The sequence below is a fragment of the Crocuta crocuta genome, unplaced genomic scaffold, assembly GCF_008692635.1.
Source record: "Crocuta crocuta isolate KB4526 unplaced genomic scaffold, BGI_CrCroc_1.0 scaffold383, whole genome shotgun sequence".
Lineage (NCBI taxonomy): Eukaryota > Metazoa > Chordata > Mammalia > Carnivora > Hyaenidae > Crocuta > Crocuta crocuta.
The window spans coordinates 4,461,828-4,480,482 of NW_027531897.1; the positions used below are offsets into that span (position 1 = coordinate 4,461,828).

General features: G+C 42.9%; 1 protein-coding gene across 1 annotated transcript in view; it reads right to left on the bottom strand.

Moving 5' to 3' along the window:
- Positions 1 to 18,021, bottom strand: part of RGS7BP (regulator of G protein signaling 7 binding protein) — a 100,725-nt gene extending 82,704 nt beyond the window's left edge. The window contains exons 1-2 of the mRNA XM_077773580.1: positions 17,857 to 18,021; positions 16,823 to 16,989 (exon numbers count right to left, since the gene is read on the bottom strand). Coding sequence (XP_077629706.1) covers positions 16,823 to 16,989; positions 17,857 to 18,021 — 332 coding nt within the window. The remainder of the gene's footprint in view (positions 1 to 16,822; positions 16,990 to 17,856) is intronic.
- Positions 18,022 to 18,655: the final 634 nt, after the last annotated feature.

Below are 18,655 nucleotides of genomic sequence, written 5' to 3' on the forward strand. Positions count from 1 at the left end.
ACCTAGAATATTTTCAATTTATGATGGGTTTATTACCACGTAACCCCATTGTGGGCTGAGGAAGATCCGTGGGTGATTGAGGGAAGGAGGGTGGGTAAGCAGGGGGACAGGCAAGAGAAGAATGGGTAATCCCATGGGCTACATTAAGTCTTGAATCTTAGAATGGGGACACATTGAGTATTGAAAGTAAAGGTTTGATGTCGTTCCCACAATTGGAAGTAGAAAAAAAACAAGTCATGGAATGAACACTTTCTGCTGGGAATTCAGAAGCAGCTATTTAGAAACGGTCATGACTCTCAGGCAAATGGACATTTGTCAGTACTTGGTATATTGTGTCTTCTTTCAGTGAAATACTATCCAGTTTCAAATCCTATAAATAACAAGAAATCAGGTTGATCCTTGCCTCCCCCGCCCCCTTAGGATTTCATTTAGTTTAAAAAAAAAAAAGCCTTCTGTTCAGCATTTATATGGCCCTGAGACTCTTACATATCTGACAGGCTATTTGTCTTGATCTTGATCATAATAAGATCAATGGCTCCTGTTTGATATGAGAAAGTAATGTGTCAGCTGTATGATAATTTAAATAATTGTCTTCTCAAAGGAGAAAGGGTCTTTCAAGCAATTTGACTTGAGGGCAAATGTACAAATACTCTATTTTCTCTCCTTAGGTTCAACTCTAGAAATGTTTAACATGTTCCTAATGCTAATTAAGTGTTCGGGGGCCTTAATTACCTAATGATTCAAGGCTAAAATATTTTTCTATTTTTGGCTAAATTTTTTTTTTACTGATGAGGTGACAGGTACTAACAAATTTTAACATCAACAACGTACCATTCTGAAAGCAACAAAGAAATTAAGAAGGTAATACAGGTCACAGTTACTAAAGCTAACCCCAAATGGTAAGACATCTTTGTATTTCTTGTACTGTTCATTCACAGCCAACAGCCTGTAAATGTTCTGAGCAGGAAGCAGGTGATAAGTAACAGAGATAGACACTAATGGCTGAGGGCCACTTAGAGTCAGCAGAATCTTTCTATTGGGCACTATTTTAAAATTACAACATTTGACACATAAACATGAATTCTTGGATCTTCTTAAGAAACAAACAAGTCACAAATAGGGCACATTTGGCCCATTCTTCCACATGTGAACGCACAGTCAGTGAAGCCTGCTTCAGCCACGCAGGCACATGCTCTCTCCTTCACCACCACCCCAGGCCCGCGTCACTTTTTCACCCTGCCTTCTGGGCCTGTGGCGGACTTAAGTTTGGAAAGCTTTAATGTCCTCTGACCACTAACCCTGTGACCGCACAGCTGCCTTTATTTTCTCTTCACTTCATTCCTTTATCTCTTGGCAATACCAACTCTTGAATCGGCATAGTTCCCAGAGAACAGATTCATTCGTCTTACCTCACTGTCTTTCCAGCTACCTCATGGCTGTTTCCTACATCTTTCCCCCTCATGGCCCATAGAGTTTCCTTGCCTGAAGTTGGAGAGTGCCCTGATAATGCTAAAGCGTGAAGCAAGACTGTCCCAGAATGAACTATGATGACATTTCTTTTGCAAAGATTACACCTAAATAGATACCTGAACTCCCTTCACATTGTCATGTCAGAGCTACAGTGGTGCTGGTAACAATAACCTAATGCTGAAATTTAGAGAATAATTTAAAGGCACTCTGAGTCTGAACAGACTCGGTAACTTGAAACATATTTCATCCTCAGAAAACAAAAGATTGAATCTATGAATATAAAAACAGTTGATAAGGCTTGTTTTATGGAGAGAACATTTGCCGAGTGATTTTGCATTATGGTGCATGGTGTGGCCTAAAATAATCTGAGCAGTTTCCTCATTATTCAGTGATGGTACAGTACTAAAACAGATGCAGCCATTTGAGCTCAAGAATCAGATAGTAAGAAAACATGACTTATGGGGAAAAATGTTCATGGGAGTCACCCAGTTGGGAAGATCCAGCAATTCTTCAGAAACTACTGTTGCCTGCGTAGTTACTCCTGGTGAGGGGTGAATGATGTCCTGATTCCTGACCATATGCTGACTGGTAGGGGCTTGCTCATGTCTCTCTCCTCACCGGACATACAGAAGGCTTCCCAAATGTCCACAGATGATCTCTCCACAGCTACACTAGCCCAGTATGGTGGTTAATTTTATGTTTTAACTTGTTTGAGCCATAGGATGCCCAGATATTTGGTTAAATATTATTTCTCTCTGTGTCTGTGGGGGTCTTTGTGAAAGAGATTAGTGTTTGAATTGGTATACTGAGTAAAGCAGATGGCCCTCCCTGATGTGGGTAGACATCACCCAATCCACTGAGGGACTGAATAGAATAAAAACATTAAGGGAGCTTCAATTCTCTATCCCTGGCTACTGAGCAGGGACATCAGTCTCTTCCTGCGCTTAGACTTGGACTTAAACCATTCACTCTCTTGGTTCTCAGGCCTTTGGACTCTGACCGAACTACAATTCCTGCTTTATTGAGTCTCCAGCTTGCAGACAGGAAATTGTGAGATTGCTCAGCATCCAAAACTGTATGGGCCAATTCTCTGCTTTATAGCGTGTACACACACACACACACACACACACACACACACACACCCATATAACCTATTGGTTCTCTTTCTCTGAAGAACCCTAACACACCCAATTTAGGAGATATCTTCCGTGCACCTCTCAGTAGGGTGTTTCTGTGTTCCATGGAGGGGACAGCTGTACTTACTCAAACTATACATTCTCAAATCACATTCACAGAAAGATTCTGGTCCTTTATAGTTGTCTTATCTAGCTCCTTTGGGGGTAAAAATACTGTAGTGGTCCTCATAGGGAAGGTCTTTGTACACCAGCCAATATTTTTGGATAAGAATTATTGTGAAATCAAAATGAATCAATTTTTATGAAAGTTAATAAAGAACAGCAGTCTGAAAATTAAGATTTACCCTTGACTAACTTTCCCATTACTCATTTCTTACCCTGCCTGCTGCTTTTGGACTAGAGTAAGGACAGACAGGAGTTGAATAACTGAAAAAAATAAAATCCATTTGAACAAAAATAAGGACACAAAACCCAAAACGTTTGAGATGTATAATTCAATAAGCATGAAGTTCTTACTATGCACCAGCAACAATTTTAGGAACTCTGTTTCTGCCTAATAAATTTACATATCAAACATATATCAGGAATATTTTGGTGCAGGTGAGGAGGAGTGGTTTATTCTTTAATTCTAAGATAAATAAGAATTTCCATAGTGACCAAATGATAGGAATGATAGTGAAAGATGAAAAATGATCCGTTTGTGGATCATGAACATCTGCAAAAGGAAAGAAACCCCCAGCATCACTTAATTCCTCAGCTCAGTGAATAGACGGCAAGAATGGAAATAGAAATGCCAAGTCAAATTGAAATGCTTCAAAACTAGACCCACTAAGCGAATAAGAGTCCAAGACTCAGAGCCTGAAGCTCTAACAACCCATCATTCTGGCTAAAAACTGGAATTCTGACAAGGGGGAGCAAGGTGGATAATAACTCTGGTGATTTTAAAGTCCCTTTGCTAGGGAGACAGGAGCTCTTGTGAGTTCACTGATAAGGGTTTTGGGCCTTTTAAGAAGGAGTGTTTTGAGATTGTTCTGATAATCTCTTCCCATTCTTGTTCATTTTGAGTTCTTCCCTTCCCTTCCTTTTTTTTTTTTTTAATGTTTGTTTTTTTAGAGGGTGGGGGGAGAGACAGGGGGAGATACAGAATCCAAAGCAGGCTCCAGGCTCTGAGCTGTCAGCCCAGTTTCTGATGTGGGGCTCGAATTCACAAAGCCTTAAGATCATGACCTGAGCTGAAGTCAGACGCTTAGCCAACTGAGCCACCCCGGTGCCCCTTCCCATCTTTTTATCCAGCTTCAGTGTTACTTTCTTGCGTGTACCCATCACCACAGTGGGAAGTTCGCTTTCCTTTGAGCCCTGGCACACTTGGTACCATTCCTCATTTCCATTTCTCTTTAACCCCTTGTACTCTGTACTGATGGACAGTGGAGCTTTGTGGCCAACGTCACTGTGGTAATGGGGTGTCCCACTCCTACTCAAATGTCCTCTGCTAGAAAGAAGCAGGTTGATTCTTGAAACCCAGAATTCAGCCTACCCAGACCTGGGAAAAAGTCTGGTTCTACACGCTCATTTTTAGGACTTGTGTGGGCAGACAGGAAAGAAGGTGTCTAAGGAGCAATCTGAGTAGACATAGCATGGATGAAGAAAGTCTGAAAAAGTCAGGGCTCAGAGAGAAGTGCTGAGGCCTCCAGAATGCAGAGCTCAGATCCATTCACATTCCGTTGGCAGCTTCAGAAAGACCATCATTGTGTTATTTTTACTTTCTTGCTTGTTTTCTTCTTCCAACTAGCTGAGGAAACCTTAAAAGCCTTCAAATCATCTGTGTGCTGGCTGAAGAGGTCCTTGTCCTGAAGTATGTCCAGGGGAGGAGAGAGGCTTTGAGTGGAAATAATATTTGGTGGAAGTGAAAGGGAAGGGAGCCATCTGGGGAAGAGCCTGGCATAGCGTTAAGAAGAAAGACTCTGCTACCTGAGAGACCAGTATTGAAACCCCAACCCCACCAATTGACTAAATGTCTCAACTTTATCAACCTAAATTTACTACAAAATGAAAATTGAAAAATTATCTGGTATTCTTCAGGCCCCTGGGTGGCTCAGTCATTTAAGTGTCTGATTTCAGCTCGGGTCATGATCTCAGAGTTCGTGAGTTTGAGCCTTGCTCCAGCTCTGTGCTGACAGCTCAGAGCCTGAAGCCTGGTTCNTATAGATGGGGAAACTTTTGTCCTTGCTGGATAGTTAGTATGGTGGGAGATGTATGCAAATGAGATCATGAAACGTATGGTTGGGAGATCCTTCTAGAGCTGAGCAGCCTTCTTGGAACCTTGAAGAAAAGGCCAAAGTGTTCCAGAAATCTCGTATCTCATACCTGATATCTTTGAATCATGAACCAGTGCTTCCTATCCCCTATCCCTGAGTTTTTAATTATGAGAGAAAATAAACTGTTGTCTGTTTAAGTCCCTGAAAGCCGTGACTTAATAAATAAATACCGAGTTAGAATGTCACCTTCCAGAGGGGCCTTTCTGAAAACCCTATCTGAAAATAATTCCCCACATTGTATCCAACATTCTTGCATTATATCATTCTACTTTCTTTACTGCATTGATCACTCTCTGAATTGTACTCTTTTTTGCCTGTTTGGTTTTTTTCTCAGTACATTCAGGCTGCTATAACAAAACACCATGAACTGGATGGTTTACAACAACAGAAATTTATTGCTCGTTAGTTTGGAGGTTCGGCAGTACAAGACCAATGTGCCAGGATGCTCTTTTTTGGTGAGGGCTCTCTTCCTGGTTCCTAGCTGGTGCTTTATTGCTGTGTCCTCATATGGTAGAAGAGACACGTTTTTGGAGCCGCTTTTATAAGGGCATTGATTGCATTCCTGAAGGCTTTAACCTTCTAACTTAAGCTCCACCTAAAGGCCCTCCCTACTGAGGCCTACTGTGCAGAGACACAAACGTTCAGAGCCACAGCATTTCTTGATCATCCTTGCCATGAATGCAGGAGGCTTCTTTATTTTGTTCAGAACTGCTCTATCTCCAGCACCTAGAAAAGCACGTGGCATATGGTGGATGCTCTATAAATAGTTGTCCAGGAAGAGAGCATACTTCCAGAGTTACAAATGAATATATTTCCCCAAAGAATATGCTATAATATGTTGCATAGGTTTATAATTGAGCAAACTATGGGTTAAATGCATTTTATGACCTAGGTGCTCTATGTAACATATATATATATACGAGGTAAACTTCAAGTTCAATTTTTCCTAATGACTTTATTATAATCTTGATCATAGGTCATCTTACAGCTTATCCGTATATCCAGAAAATGTTGCCTCTCTACCTTTTATTCTTAATAGCTCATCAGATGTTAACTCCTCAATGAACTACTTTCTTTGGTTTATTAAAGGAAGTTTAATTAACATTGTTTCAGTAAGAGCCTCACTCAATCTCGGGTAGATATTTTCTAAATGATTTCTTTTTAAATTTATTTATAAGTTTATTATTTATTTGGAAAGAGTGTGAGAGAGTGAGTGGGGCAGGGGCTGAGAGAGAGTGGGAGAAGGAGAGAATCTCAAGCAGGCTCTGCACTATCAGCACAAAGCCAGATGTAGGGCTCGAACTCAGGAACCGTGAGATCATGACCTGACCTGAAGTTGGATGCTTAGTCAGCTGAACCACCCAGACACCCCTCTAATTGATTTCTTGAGTGCCACTGCCTATACTCCTTGTAGACTGTGTCTCATCTCTTCCTGTCTTGTGGAAGCTATACTCAAACCATACTCCTGTCTTCTGAAAACTATACTCAAACATACCTTGCCTAACTTCTTGCTCTCCCAAGAGGTTCCTGCACTTCTGATCTTTTCCATGGGTCCATTTAAAAGTGGCAAAGTCTTGTTGATCCCTTTGGGACTCTCCAGTCTGTTGTGGATTTCTGTGTGAGGAGCATGGTACGCTATAATGAGACTGCATATAAGGCAGTCTGGAGGCATTTAGGAGGCTAAATGATTTCTTTTAATGGCTGATGTGTGGGCTTTTATAGCGAGAACCCACGGATGTCGACTAATAGGAAAGGACCATCCTTTATACACCTTTAAGGAATAAGAAGCACATCAATTTGAGTAAGTAGTCAGATAGTAAAAGAAGAATTCCAATCAGAAGTACAGGTTGGGTGCTGTGAGTGAGGTGGTTGGTTGTTGGCCAGTATCCATTCTCTCCCTTTCCCTTCTAGTTAAAGTGTCCGTTGGAGAAGAATAACTTCATGGTCTCCTCTGTAGTTAGGTGTGACTACCCGATGTAGTTCTAGAAGTTTTATTTTGGTTTACTTAAAACGAGCTGACCCAGCTGGGAAGCATAGCCTTTCCTCCATTCATCATCTAGTCTGGGCTGATGGCTGGAGCTCCTGTCATAATCTTGCATCATCGTGTCAGGTTGAGGGCGGAAGCAATATGCTAAGAATGGGCAACAGAACAGTGACTCCATGGAGCTACCACACCGATTCTAAATTCCCGTTCTAGGGCTCCTTTTCTGTGTGAGAATAAACCCTGGTATCTTTAAACGACTACTTCTTTGGATTTTTTGTTAAATGTAGCCAAACGAAAGCCATTTCTATACAGATGCTCACTTGGGGAGCTTTAAAAAATATCCGAATGCCCAGGCTGCATCCCAGATAGTTTAAATCAAAAACTCTAGGGATGAAATTCAAGCACCAGCAATTTTTTTAAAGCTTCCCAGGTGATTCCAGTGTGCAGGCCAAGTTGAGAATCACTGCTTCAGGCTGACAGGCCTCATATTTAGCATGTTCACGAATCTCCTGGGGGATGGGGTGGTGTTTGTTAAAAATTTGAATTAACACATTTTGCTCCCCAGAGATTTCGGTTCTTTGGGTCTGAGGGCAAGCCAGGTGATTCTGAGACTGGCAATCCAGAAGAAACATTTCTGCTTTAGAAAATGGGAGTTGGCTTGAAGTTTTAAAGCAAAGAAGTGGTCGGGTACCTGGGTGGCTCAGTCAGTTAAGTATCCGACTCTTGACTTCAGTTCAGGTCATGATCTCATCGTTTGTGAGTTCGAGCCCCGCATCAGGCTCTCTGCTGACAGCGCCTGTTTGGGATTCTGTTCTCTGTTTCTCGCTGCCCCTCCTTCACTTGTTCTCTATCTCACTTCAACATTAATAAACTGAAAAATAAAAGCAAAGAAGTGGCAAAACGAAAGGAAAGTTATAGGAGGATTAGCCTGGAACCAGTAAATACATTGCAAAGAAGAGGTGAGAGTCCGTGCAGTGGTTGATGGCCTGGGGGTACCAGCTGTGAACTAAGAGGGCCATCTCAGATATGCGGAAGAAGGAAGAGAGACAGTAGGTACTGAAAAAAATTAAACACCACAGAGTTCGCTAACTAACAGAATAAGGGTGACGGGGACTTAATGTTAACTGACTTAATTTGTGACAAAAGAATACACTAGGAGTTTGACCTCTGGGTTAGTATGTATTTCACTCTTTTGCTCAAACTCCTTTAAATCGGGAAAGACTAGAAGTTGATTTACAGCTGCGAATGTTAAGTTGAATTTTGTTAACCTGATTGGGGAAACTTTATTTGCTAAATCAGCTCTTCACTTTAAAGGCTCAGACACTTTATGCTAATAAGAGTCGACTTCACAAATTTTAGTATTTGTTTATATATAAATACGTGTATATACATAGACAAGCAATATACATATGTGCATATATGTATAGAGATAAGCACTTAAATGTTTTTCATGTAGTTTTTTTCTTTTTTCTTTTTTTTAAGTCCTGTCTTGTAGAGCAGAGGAAATAAATGAATATAGTTACTGCTCTCGAGCTGTGCGTTATGGAGATGGCTTTTTAGATGAGTCGTAACTAAACTTACAAGGACTAAAAATATCAAGAGTGATTTTTAAGGGTGATGTTAACGGAAAATCATTATTAAACTACTGAATATCCACCAAGCAGACAGACATTAGGGCAATATTTTATCAAACAACTTTATTTAAACATAATTACTTGGAGCATTTCTAAAATACACACTGTCTGCTGGCCCTCTGTGATAATGAACACCTATACCTGGGAAATCAGTCTTAGGTGTGCTTTAAAGTCTTCTGTTATTTAAAGACCGCTTCCTGGGTTTACAGTTAGGAAAAAAAAATAATGATCTGAAGTCATAAAACATTAGCTAATCTGACTGATCACTTCTTACTTTGCAAAGTCTTTGTCAGAGTAGATTTTACAAAGCCAAGGGAAGTCAGTGAATGAACAAAACGGGCGTATCCTCACTGACATGCCCCCCCCGGGTGCAAGCGTGCATGAAACACAGCCTTGCTCTCTTGTGCTTGCCCATATAAATAATAAAGTGACAATAAATTTTCCTCAAGTTCATTTTAGATTTCATTTTCTCTCTAATTGGCACATTTGTTAAGAAAGGTCTAACGGGTGAAGGTCATTAGGCTGCTGTCTTGTCAAAGCACATAAAGGCTGACTTCAACAGGCAAAGGGAGAGTTCTTGTCTAGATTCCATATCACCTGTCATCTTGTTACTAATAATGGCCTGGTTCTTCAAGTTGATGTGAGCCATTACTAGGTCACTTGTTTCCGGAGTAGGCATCGGGTCCTTACGCAGTAGTGTTAGTACCATGGAGGGACCAGTGCCTGGCCAGTTCTAACCATGAAGACCAGAGAGGGTGAACACCTTGCTTGTGGACTGTCATGTGCCTCTTCTCTCTCCACCCAAGTATTCTCTCCTGCAGTTGGATTTTTGTACCACCTTTGTGTTCCATGTTTACACACTAGTAGTTAAATTAGAGCCGAGTGCTAACCATACGAGGGATTCAATACCTCTGTGACTGCATCTGTTTCGTACAGAAAGCATTCTTGTCCATGGTCACAAACCCCACCCCTAACATAAGCTAAAGTCTGATGATAAAGCCCTGGGCACTGGGAAGTCTTTGTGTGGAAGTGTTGAGAGAGTGTGCTGGGCAAAACTCTACCTCCATTCCCACTAGGCCCAACATCCCCAAGTTTGAAGAGAATTCCTAAAGATGGTTCAAGGGAATTTGCCAGGTTAAATTATGTCTCCTCAGCCCCAAATTCTTATGTTGAAATCCTAAATCTCGGTACTTCTGAATGAGATCGTATTTGGAAATATATCATTGCAGATATAATTAGTTATGTTAGCATGAGGCCATACTGGAGTAGGGTGGGCCCCTAATCTAGTGTGACCGGTTTCCCTATAAAAAAGACAAAATTTGGACATAGACACACACGGGTAGAAGGACATTGAAGATGAAGACAGACGCTTCCACGTGCCAAGGAACAACCAGGATTGCCGCCAAGTCACCAGAAACGAGAGAGGAACAGATTCTTCTTCCCAGTTGCCAGAAGAAACCAGTCCTCTTTATACCTTGATCTTGGATATCTAGCCTCCAAATCTGATGCTTAATCTACCCAGCCTGTGATATTTTGTTACTGCAGCCCTAGCAGAAACTAATTCAGAATTGTTCTCTCATCCTTCCCTTTGATGGATGGCATATACTTTTGGTGCACATATAATCTCCTTGCATGATTTGACCAGTGAGGGTTAAAATTTTGAAAGCAAAAACACCTGTAATAGAAAGAGAACATACAGGGCAGAGTGGGTGGCTTGGCGTGTCTGCCAACCAGGCCTCTTGTGCTAATAAGACCTCCTCCATCATGTGGATTAAGAAAGCTGTGAGGGCTGCCTCCATGCATTTCCATACTCGCCCACCCCACGTACTGGCTGCTGTCTCAGCCCCAGTGTGGGAGCGAAGCATTACCGACTGAGCTGTGAATCTGTATTCTGTCTCTCCCCGCTCTCCCAGCTTCCTAGCAAACGGAATGGAAAACAGACAAGAACTAGCTTGAAGAGGGACTGGGAAAAATGGAGCAGAAAAGTAAAGTAGTCAAACAAAACTAAAACAGACTAAAAAAACGGGGGAAAAAGTACATGAGGAGAGATGTAAGGAAAAAAGGAGAGAAAATTAGGGGGCATAGTTGGTCAGGAAACTAGTTGCTGAAGGCAAAAAATCTGAAATCTGTAGGCACGAATCTCTACGATATTGATTATACTGTTCCCAGAAGCCATTAGGAAATTAAGATTCTTCTTGTGATCATAGTATGTTCACATCTCAGATTCTCTCTAGAATTCAATCATGAAATTTCATTCATGATGCTTTTTTTTAATAGCTTAGTTCTGTACCTAAAATCTATGTGAATTAATGCAGAGCACTCTAATGATGAAACTAGAAAGTTCAGAAGTCATTCAATGCAGCCCTCCCATTGAGGTGTACAGAGAATTTAACAGACTTGTCCAGTGTCTCACAGCCTTTACCAGAGCTAGGCCAAAAGAGTTTGTAAATATCACACCGAATTAATGAAGAATACAGTTTGATTCATACAAGGAAAATATTAAAAATGTTTTAATGCTTATTTCTGACAGAGAGAGAGAGAGAGAGAGAATGAACGATCAGGGGAGGAACAGAGAGTGAAGGAGACACAGAATCCAAAACAGGCTCTAGGCTCTCAGCTGCCAGCACAGAGCTCAATGAGGGGCTCGAACTCACGACTGTGACATCATAACCTGAGCTGAAGTCAGATGCTCAATCAAGTGAGCCACCCAGGTGCCCCCATACAAGGAAAATATTTCTAAACTTAAGTACTTTTAAACCTCCACATACCCATATTGTCGTTAAGGTTTTAAAGAAGAAGCCTTTTGATAGCATTCCGGGAAGCTAACAAATTCCCCCAAACATGATAGAAGGAACTAAGGGAAACAAAATATATTTCAACGAAAATAATTATTTGAAACATTTTTGACAAACTTATTTTTGATGAGTGTATCACGATAACCTGAATTTTGAATGTCTTACCAATAATTACACTAACACTAATTTGAATTTAATAATAGTATTACTACACAGTACTCAGCCTTCTGAGTGCTTGATGTATGTTCACTTACTCAGTCCTTAGAGTGCTGATTCAGTCCCATTAGTTATAAAACCCATTTTGCTGATGAGGAAACTGAGGCAGAGAAGGATAATTATCTACCTTCATCAGGTGGTTACACTGTCTGTAAAGGTACAGATACACTATCTGTAAAAAATACACTATCTGTAAAAGGCAGGGCTGAGATTTGAACACAGGCACTGAGGCTCCAAAGTTTGTACTTAAACCGGTGTGCCAGCCTGACATTTGCCACCCTGGGAAGCAATTTGCATATCCATATGCACGCGTTCCTAGTACGTGGTGAAGCCAGGATTTTATCCCAGTCTAATCTGATTTAGAGTCAAAGCTCTTTCCCATGACACGATGCTGCCTCGCACATTTTCCTACTTAAACCTCACTTTCACTCCGTCAGCAGCCACTAACAGAAGGTAGTGGTGTGAAGAAGATGGAGTGAGACACAGGCACCGTAAAAACAGTGCCGGAAAAGGAATCCCAACCCCCAGCCCACCAGCCACAGCATAATTTCCCAGGGTCTCCCGGAGGATGTCGGCTTCTGTGGGTTGTTCCTAGCTTGTGTGCTGTGCTCTTTTCTCTTCGTTCTCAAGACACGGTGTATTTGACGGAGCAGGCATGAGACTGGGGAGCAGTAGACAAGACAGCTAAGAGCAGCCTTGGACTGACACAGTGTCCTCTATAGGCTGGGGAGTCACATACTTGGCCCCCCACATCCTCTCAACTACCACATGGTGAGCATCATAGCTGGTTTACGGAGGAGGAAATTGAGATTCAGACAGTGAAGTAATGCCATCAAGGTCACAGAAGATGGTACTCTGCCCGGGTCTGCCCAAATGCTAACCTGTCATGCATACTCAACCAGCTCGCCTCTAAAGTTGCTTAAAATCCTCTAAATCTCTTTAAATACAAAACAAGGAAATTATGCTGAATCAGTACATTGTGTGCCATGAAGCCCTAGGGATTCTTCAGCGGTGTTTCAGAAGTCATTTTTGGAAGGAAGTCCAAGGACACCTGGCCCGACAGCCGCCTACCCTTGATGTGTGTGCCAGCCATGCACACAAGCGTGTACACACACACACACACACACACACACACACACCCCAAGCAGGGCACAGCAATGCCACTTTTGACCTGCCTTAGGAATCTGACTTAACCACTTTTAGATTGAAGGAAGATTCTGCTGCTAAAACAGGTTTGGGGACCACTCTAGCAAGTCCTCATTGAGGCCCCTCTTAACTTTATTTCTGAGGAAAAAATCGGCACCGTAGGGAAAAAAGGGACAGTAACCCTGGTAACTCAGGGCAGGCAGAGAACTCACGTGGCTGGCTCTGTCCAGAAGACCTCAGCTGCTATGTTCTCACTTTTGCTGACCTAGCCACAGTCTGAGAAAGTGTCTTGACTGTGTCTGTGAAGATGGCCTTCTTACCCAAGGCCAGCTGGTGAGAAACAAACTCTTGAGTTTTCACAGTCAGGGAGGAAAGGGGTGTAAGCCCTCACTGGTTTTTCTCTACTTCTTCATTTATCTTGCTTCATCGTCTTTTTGTCCTGTCCACCTCCAACCCAGTCTCCCTCCTCTGGCCCCAAAGCCAGGGTGTAAACAGGAGAATGAGTCAGTGAATTCGGGGCACCTGGGTGGTTCAGTTGGTTAAGTGGTTAAGCACTGGACTTCAGCTCAGTTTGTAATCTCATGGTGCATTTGTTTGAGCCCCGTATCAGGCTCTGTGCTGACAGCTCAGAGCCTGGAGCCTGCTTCAGATTCTGTGTCTCTCCCTCTCTCTGCCCCTCCCTGGCTTGTGCTTTGTCTCTCTCAAAAATAAACAGACATTAAAAAACTTTCTTTAATGGGTACTTGGGTGGCTCAGCTAGGCATCTGACTTCGGCTCAGTTCATGATCTCATGGTTCATGGGTTTAAGCCCTATGTGGGAATCTGTGCTGACAGCTCAGAGCCTGGAGCCTGCTTCAGATTCTTTGTCTCCTGCTCTCTCTGCCCCTCCCCTGCTCACTCTCCTTCCCTCTCTTTCTCAAAAATAAACAGTAAAAAAAAAAAAAAAAGAAATGAGTGAATTCACTTACTCCTTCAAGTCCTGCCTTTGCAGCACCTGTGTTCCTACTCAGAGCACAGCTTTGGTGCTTGGGTGATTGCTGCCCGGCAGGCACCTTGACCCATGCATGGAGAGCCAAGGTTTCTGTTTCCCAAGCCCTCGAGTTGAAGCCCCTTTAACTAAAAGCTAGGAATGTAGAAAAGAATAAGGCCAATGAAAGGCAAATGATATTCATGGTGATGGAGATCATACCTGTTTTAAAAAACACTTATTGAGCTCTAGTTTACACAGTATAAACTTCAGTCATTTGAAGTGTGCAATTTAATGACTTTTAGTAAATCCATAGCTGTACAGTCATCACCATGTTCAATTTTGGAACCCTTCGATCATTCTAAAAAGTTACCTCAAGCTCATTTGCAGTAATTCCCTGTTGCCACTCCCAGATCTAGGCAACCACTGATGTGCTTTCTGATGCTTATAGATGTGCTTTTTCTGAGTGTTTTATATAAAAGGAATCCTAGGATATAGGGCATTTTGTGACCGGTGTCTTTGGTTTAACATAATCTTTGGTTGATCCATATGTTAGCGTGTTTTAGTATTTCACTCATTTTTACATAATACCTTTTTAATGTTTTGGGTTTTTTTTCAATTTTGAGAGAGAGAGTGAGAGTGTGAAAGGAAGAGAGCATGAGCAAGGGTAGGTCAGAAAGAGAAGGAGACACAGAATCTGAAGCAGGCTCCAGGCTCCAAGCTGTCAGCTCAGAGCCCGATGTGGGACTCGAACTCAAAAACTGTGAGATCATGACCTGAGCTGAAGTCAGATGCTTAACTGAGCCACCCAGGCCCACCTTACATAATACATTTTTAAATGGCAGCCATAGGTAGAGGAAAGATGATGGATTTCAGAACCGTGCGGATGGCTGAAACATAGTTATACTACCTTTTAGTTGTGTGACTTTGGGCAAATTCCCTTAACCTTCCTGAGACATATTTGCAAAATAAGGATATTAATCCCTCCCTCAGAGGATCATTCTGTGAATTAACTGGATTGTCCTGGCAAATGATGGGCACTCTAGAAACCCAGTCTTTGCCTTTATTGCTCCCAAGAACCTTTGCTTTTCTTAGGCTTGCTTCACATTTCAAAGTGAATGCTACAGTCTCCTCACCAGCTTTCACATCAACTTGACATGAGAACCCACATAACTAGCAGTCTCAGGAACAGAATTCCACCAAGGGGAATCATATCTCCCATTAATGAAAGCTACATGGTGAGAAACTAAAGCGCTTTCCTTCAGTCTTATTACTGTCATATTTTAGAAAAAAGGTTAAATTGTTTTTATTATTTTAAGGTGGAAAATGTTTCAAATCGTATCCTAGAACATTCTACAGAGTTGGCCTTACCTCTTCAAGGCTCTAAGAATACCATGTTTTCCCTCTAAGTCTTAAAAACTGCTCTCAATAACATCAACCCTCAGATCAGATAAAAGGAAGTAGCAAAGGGCTATCCTCTTGTGAGTATGTAAAATCCATCTCAAATCCTCAAAACTCAACTTGGAGGCAGTAGTTTCGACTCCTTCTTTCCTGAAACTTTGGAAGAGCCTTGCATTTAGTAAAACAGACTAAACTGAACTCCTTGTTTCCTTCTCTAGGCAATCTTCTCTGGTTAGAACTTGTTATCCATTTGAATTTCAACTTAAAGGGTTCCTGAATACAATCCCATTGGATGCCTTTGGTCTCAAAGTTTATACGGACGCTACTCTTTAGGTCCGAGCATAAAATTTCCTATTCTAAACCCATTTGCCCTTCTGTATCATGGTTTCTTTACAGTTTTTATTCTGCCACTATTCCCATCTGTGTTTCTGATTGCTGTTCCTCCCTTCTTCTCTGGGATTTATCACACCTGCATTTCTCCCGCAGATTCCTTAAACACTGAATTCCCTTCCATTTCCTTTATGGAATCCCAGATTCACTTCCTGTTACTCATAGTATAACAGTTAAAACAGAAAAGGACAAGGCTTCTCAATATTTCTACTAACTTCAAGGACATTAGATTGTGTATCTTTTTTCATGATAGAAAATGCCACTTGTTAAATGTAAGGTAATTACTGAGAAAGGTAACATATGCCTTTAATCTGTATATAGCAGTAATAGTCACTATACATATTATGGGCATTATACATATTATTGACACAAGGAGGGCAAAGAATGATTCTTTCAAATAAGTAAATTAGATATAATTTCTATACATGATCAATCTGCAACATTATCTGGTTAGTCTGACTTGAACTTTGAAGGGGATAAAGACCTACACAGATAAAAGATAAAGGCTATATCCAGATGAAATCAAACACTTTAATGTATTAGTGTAAAGATTCCTGTGTTTCCAGGCTCTTTGTTCTTATTTGAATATAGTAACTGTTGACAAAACCCATGACTAACTTTGTTCTTGATACTGAGAGATCATGAAGAAGTAGATGGGGTCTCAGAAGAGATGCTATCACTCACTATATTAGCACCGAAAGTAGGCTTGGGAATCCATAAGTGTGATAAAAATAAAGATAGTGAGGAGGGGCATATAAACGACCTAGGTTTAGGTAGATTTGTGAATTTCCCCACTTTTTAAAATAATTTTCTTATGTTAAAAGTTCCCTTTCATACACTACAGTGAGGAGAGTAATTTATATCTAAGACTTTATTTTAAGGATTTTATTTTAAATGGTACCATAGGAATTTATCTCCTGGTATAAATAGTTTAGTAAATCTAGGATTTAGAAAAGATTTTCTCTCTACTGCACGGGCCTTTTGTGCAGTAGATGTTTAAGAGCAGATGACAAATAATCTTGAGGCATGATGACTTAAGTTCGTTTTGATAGCCAAACATTCTGCAAAAATATCTTAAGCCCCAAGTTCCAATATGAACCGCATGTTGAAAGTTGATTTTTTCAAAAAAAATCACCTAATACCCGAATCTTCAATATATGTCCATACAAGGATCACAAACCCTCAGACTGTAATTTGGCATATAGCTTGCCTATAGCTCTCAGAAGAGATCTCAGAGTGATTGGTTAAAACCCCACATTTGCAAAGATCACCTGGGAGGTCTTGGCCACCATAAATTAGCGTCAGTGTCCATGCATCATGTATCTGAGTTACCAAATAATGTATATGAGTTACCAAAGAGTCTCCTACCCTGAGATGGCAGCAAGTTTTTGGTGTGCCTGGCGGGCCATTTCACAGCCTTTGGTTCTTGTCTTGTGCATTTCCGCCCGGAGGGAGGGGCAGCTGACAGAGACATCCCCGATAGAAATGACCATCTCTCGGTACAGGGCCACTTGAGTATTGAACTCTTGGACAAGCTGGAAGAGAATCGAATTTCTTGCATGAAACATCATCAGAATGTTTCCTATTTCAGTGTAAACGAACATGGGCTTTTGGTGACCCCTCAGCCAACTCCACAGGTCTCCAGCTAAGGGGACTCCAAATTGTTTAAAGATCAAGGTACAAAGATAGTACGTTTCTCTTTGTCCAGGACAAGCGTTTGTTTTTCATTGGTAAGTCAGGTCGTGGAAGCTCTATTTTGGGACTAGTCACCCTACCCGTTCAGAGTCAGTTTCTGAAGAGCAAGAGTGTATGCCACTGCTGGGTCACTAGAGTTTGATGCTGGGAACTTTTACTTAAAAGCTCCCCTTTACTACAGCTAAGATAAGGATGTGTACTTGGAGGGGGAGAAAGGCCAAAGGCAGGTTGTCAGAGGCAAACATTTTTCACCTCCCGCCAGGCCACTGAACCACTCTGGCTCAGGAGCCTTAGGGAAGACCGGCCACAGCCTCAGCGCTGGAACCTTCGTCCCCTCTGCAGCGCCCCGTGTGCTGTGTTTGGGTTTATTGGCTGCTGTCTCCCCACAAAGCAGCACCCCCACCTTCCCCTCTCCCTCCCTCCCTGGTTAGCAAGCCAGTTCACCGTGTCTTTCGCAGCCACCATTCTCTGAGGGGGTAGAGGCATGACTTACAGCCGCTGACCCATACCGTGGCACTTCTCTGTGGGGGCATTACGACCCGGGTGTTACCCTGAATCTGGGGACTGCAGATTTAAAAATAGTGCATGTGCACGTGATCGGCATGGAGGGGCTGAGGGTGGGGGAGTGGCAGGCAATCAAGCAAACGTTTAACATACAAGATTCCCCCACCTCCTCTCCAAAAAAAAAAGGCGCAGTTTTCACCTACCATCTTGCAGTCGTCCAGGGCTCGTTGGGTTTTGTGGGCGCTCTCGGAGCTGCTGCCCCTGCGCTCCCACTCCCCGCTCTGCAGCGGGGGCTTGCTGATCTGGAAGATCGAGGAGCGGGTGGACCGGCTGGGGCGCTTCTTGCGCCCATTCGGTGCAGAACTCATGCATACACATCCACCAAGCCCAAGCCGCTGGTGCAGTGCGCCCCGGCGCGGGCGGCCCGGTCGTTGCCCTGCGTGCCGCCAAGCAGCCGGAGCCGGGAAGCGAGGCGCGGCGCTCACAGGGCTGGGGCTGGCTGCGCGGGTGGGTAACCTTCAGCTTGAAGGAGAGCCTGGGAAGCGCCGGCTGCGCCGTGCAGCATTGCTTCCACTAGCCGCGAGGAAGGGGCTTGGTCAAGTTCTGCTCAGCAGCATTGCCGGCCCTGTCCCGGGAGCTGGGCGCTGACGCGGGCTCGCACTACCTGCCCCTCGGCATGGATCGCAACGCTGGGCGAGAAGGAACGCGCCGCCCGGCGGTTCTGAGTTTCCATTCAGATGGGGGAGCAGCTTTCAAAGCCTGCGCTGTAAGGTGGGGGTGGGGGGATGAGTGTTGCTCTGGCTTCAGTGTCTTCCCGCAGCAGCGGCGCTCCGTCGTCTTTCCCCTCCCTCCCCCGTCGCCAGGCCTGAAGGGCTGGCAGTCCCCGAAGCAGGCAGTTGGCTCTAATAGGCCGCCTTGATCCCCCGTCTCTACGGGCTCATCTGTTTGAGGATCCCAAATGAATCCGTGGCGGGACTGGCAGACGCAGGGAATCGGTCCGCC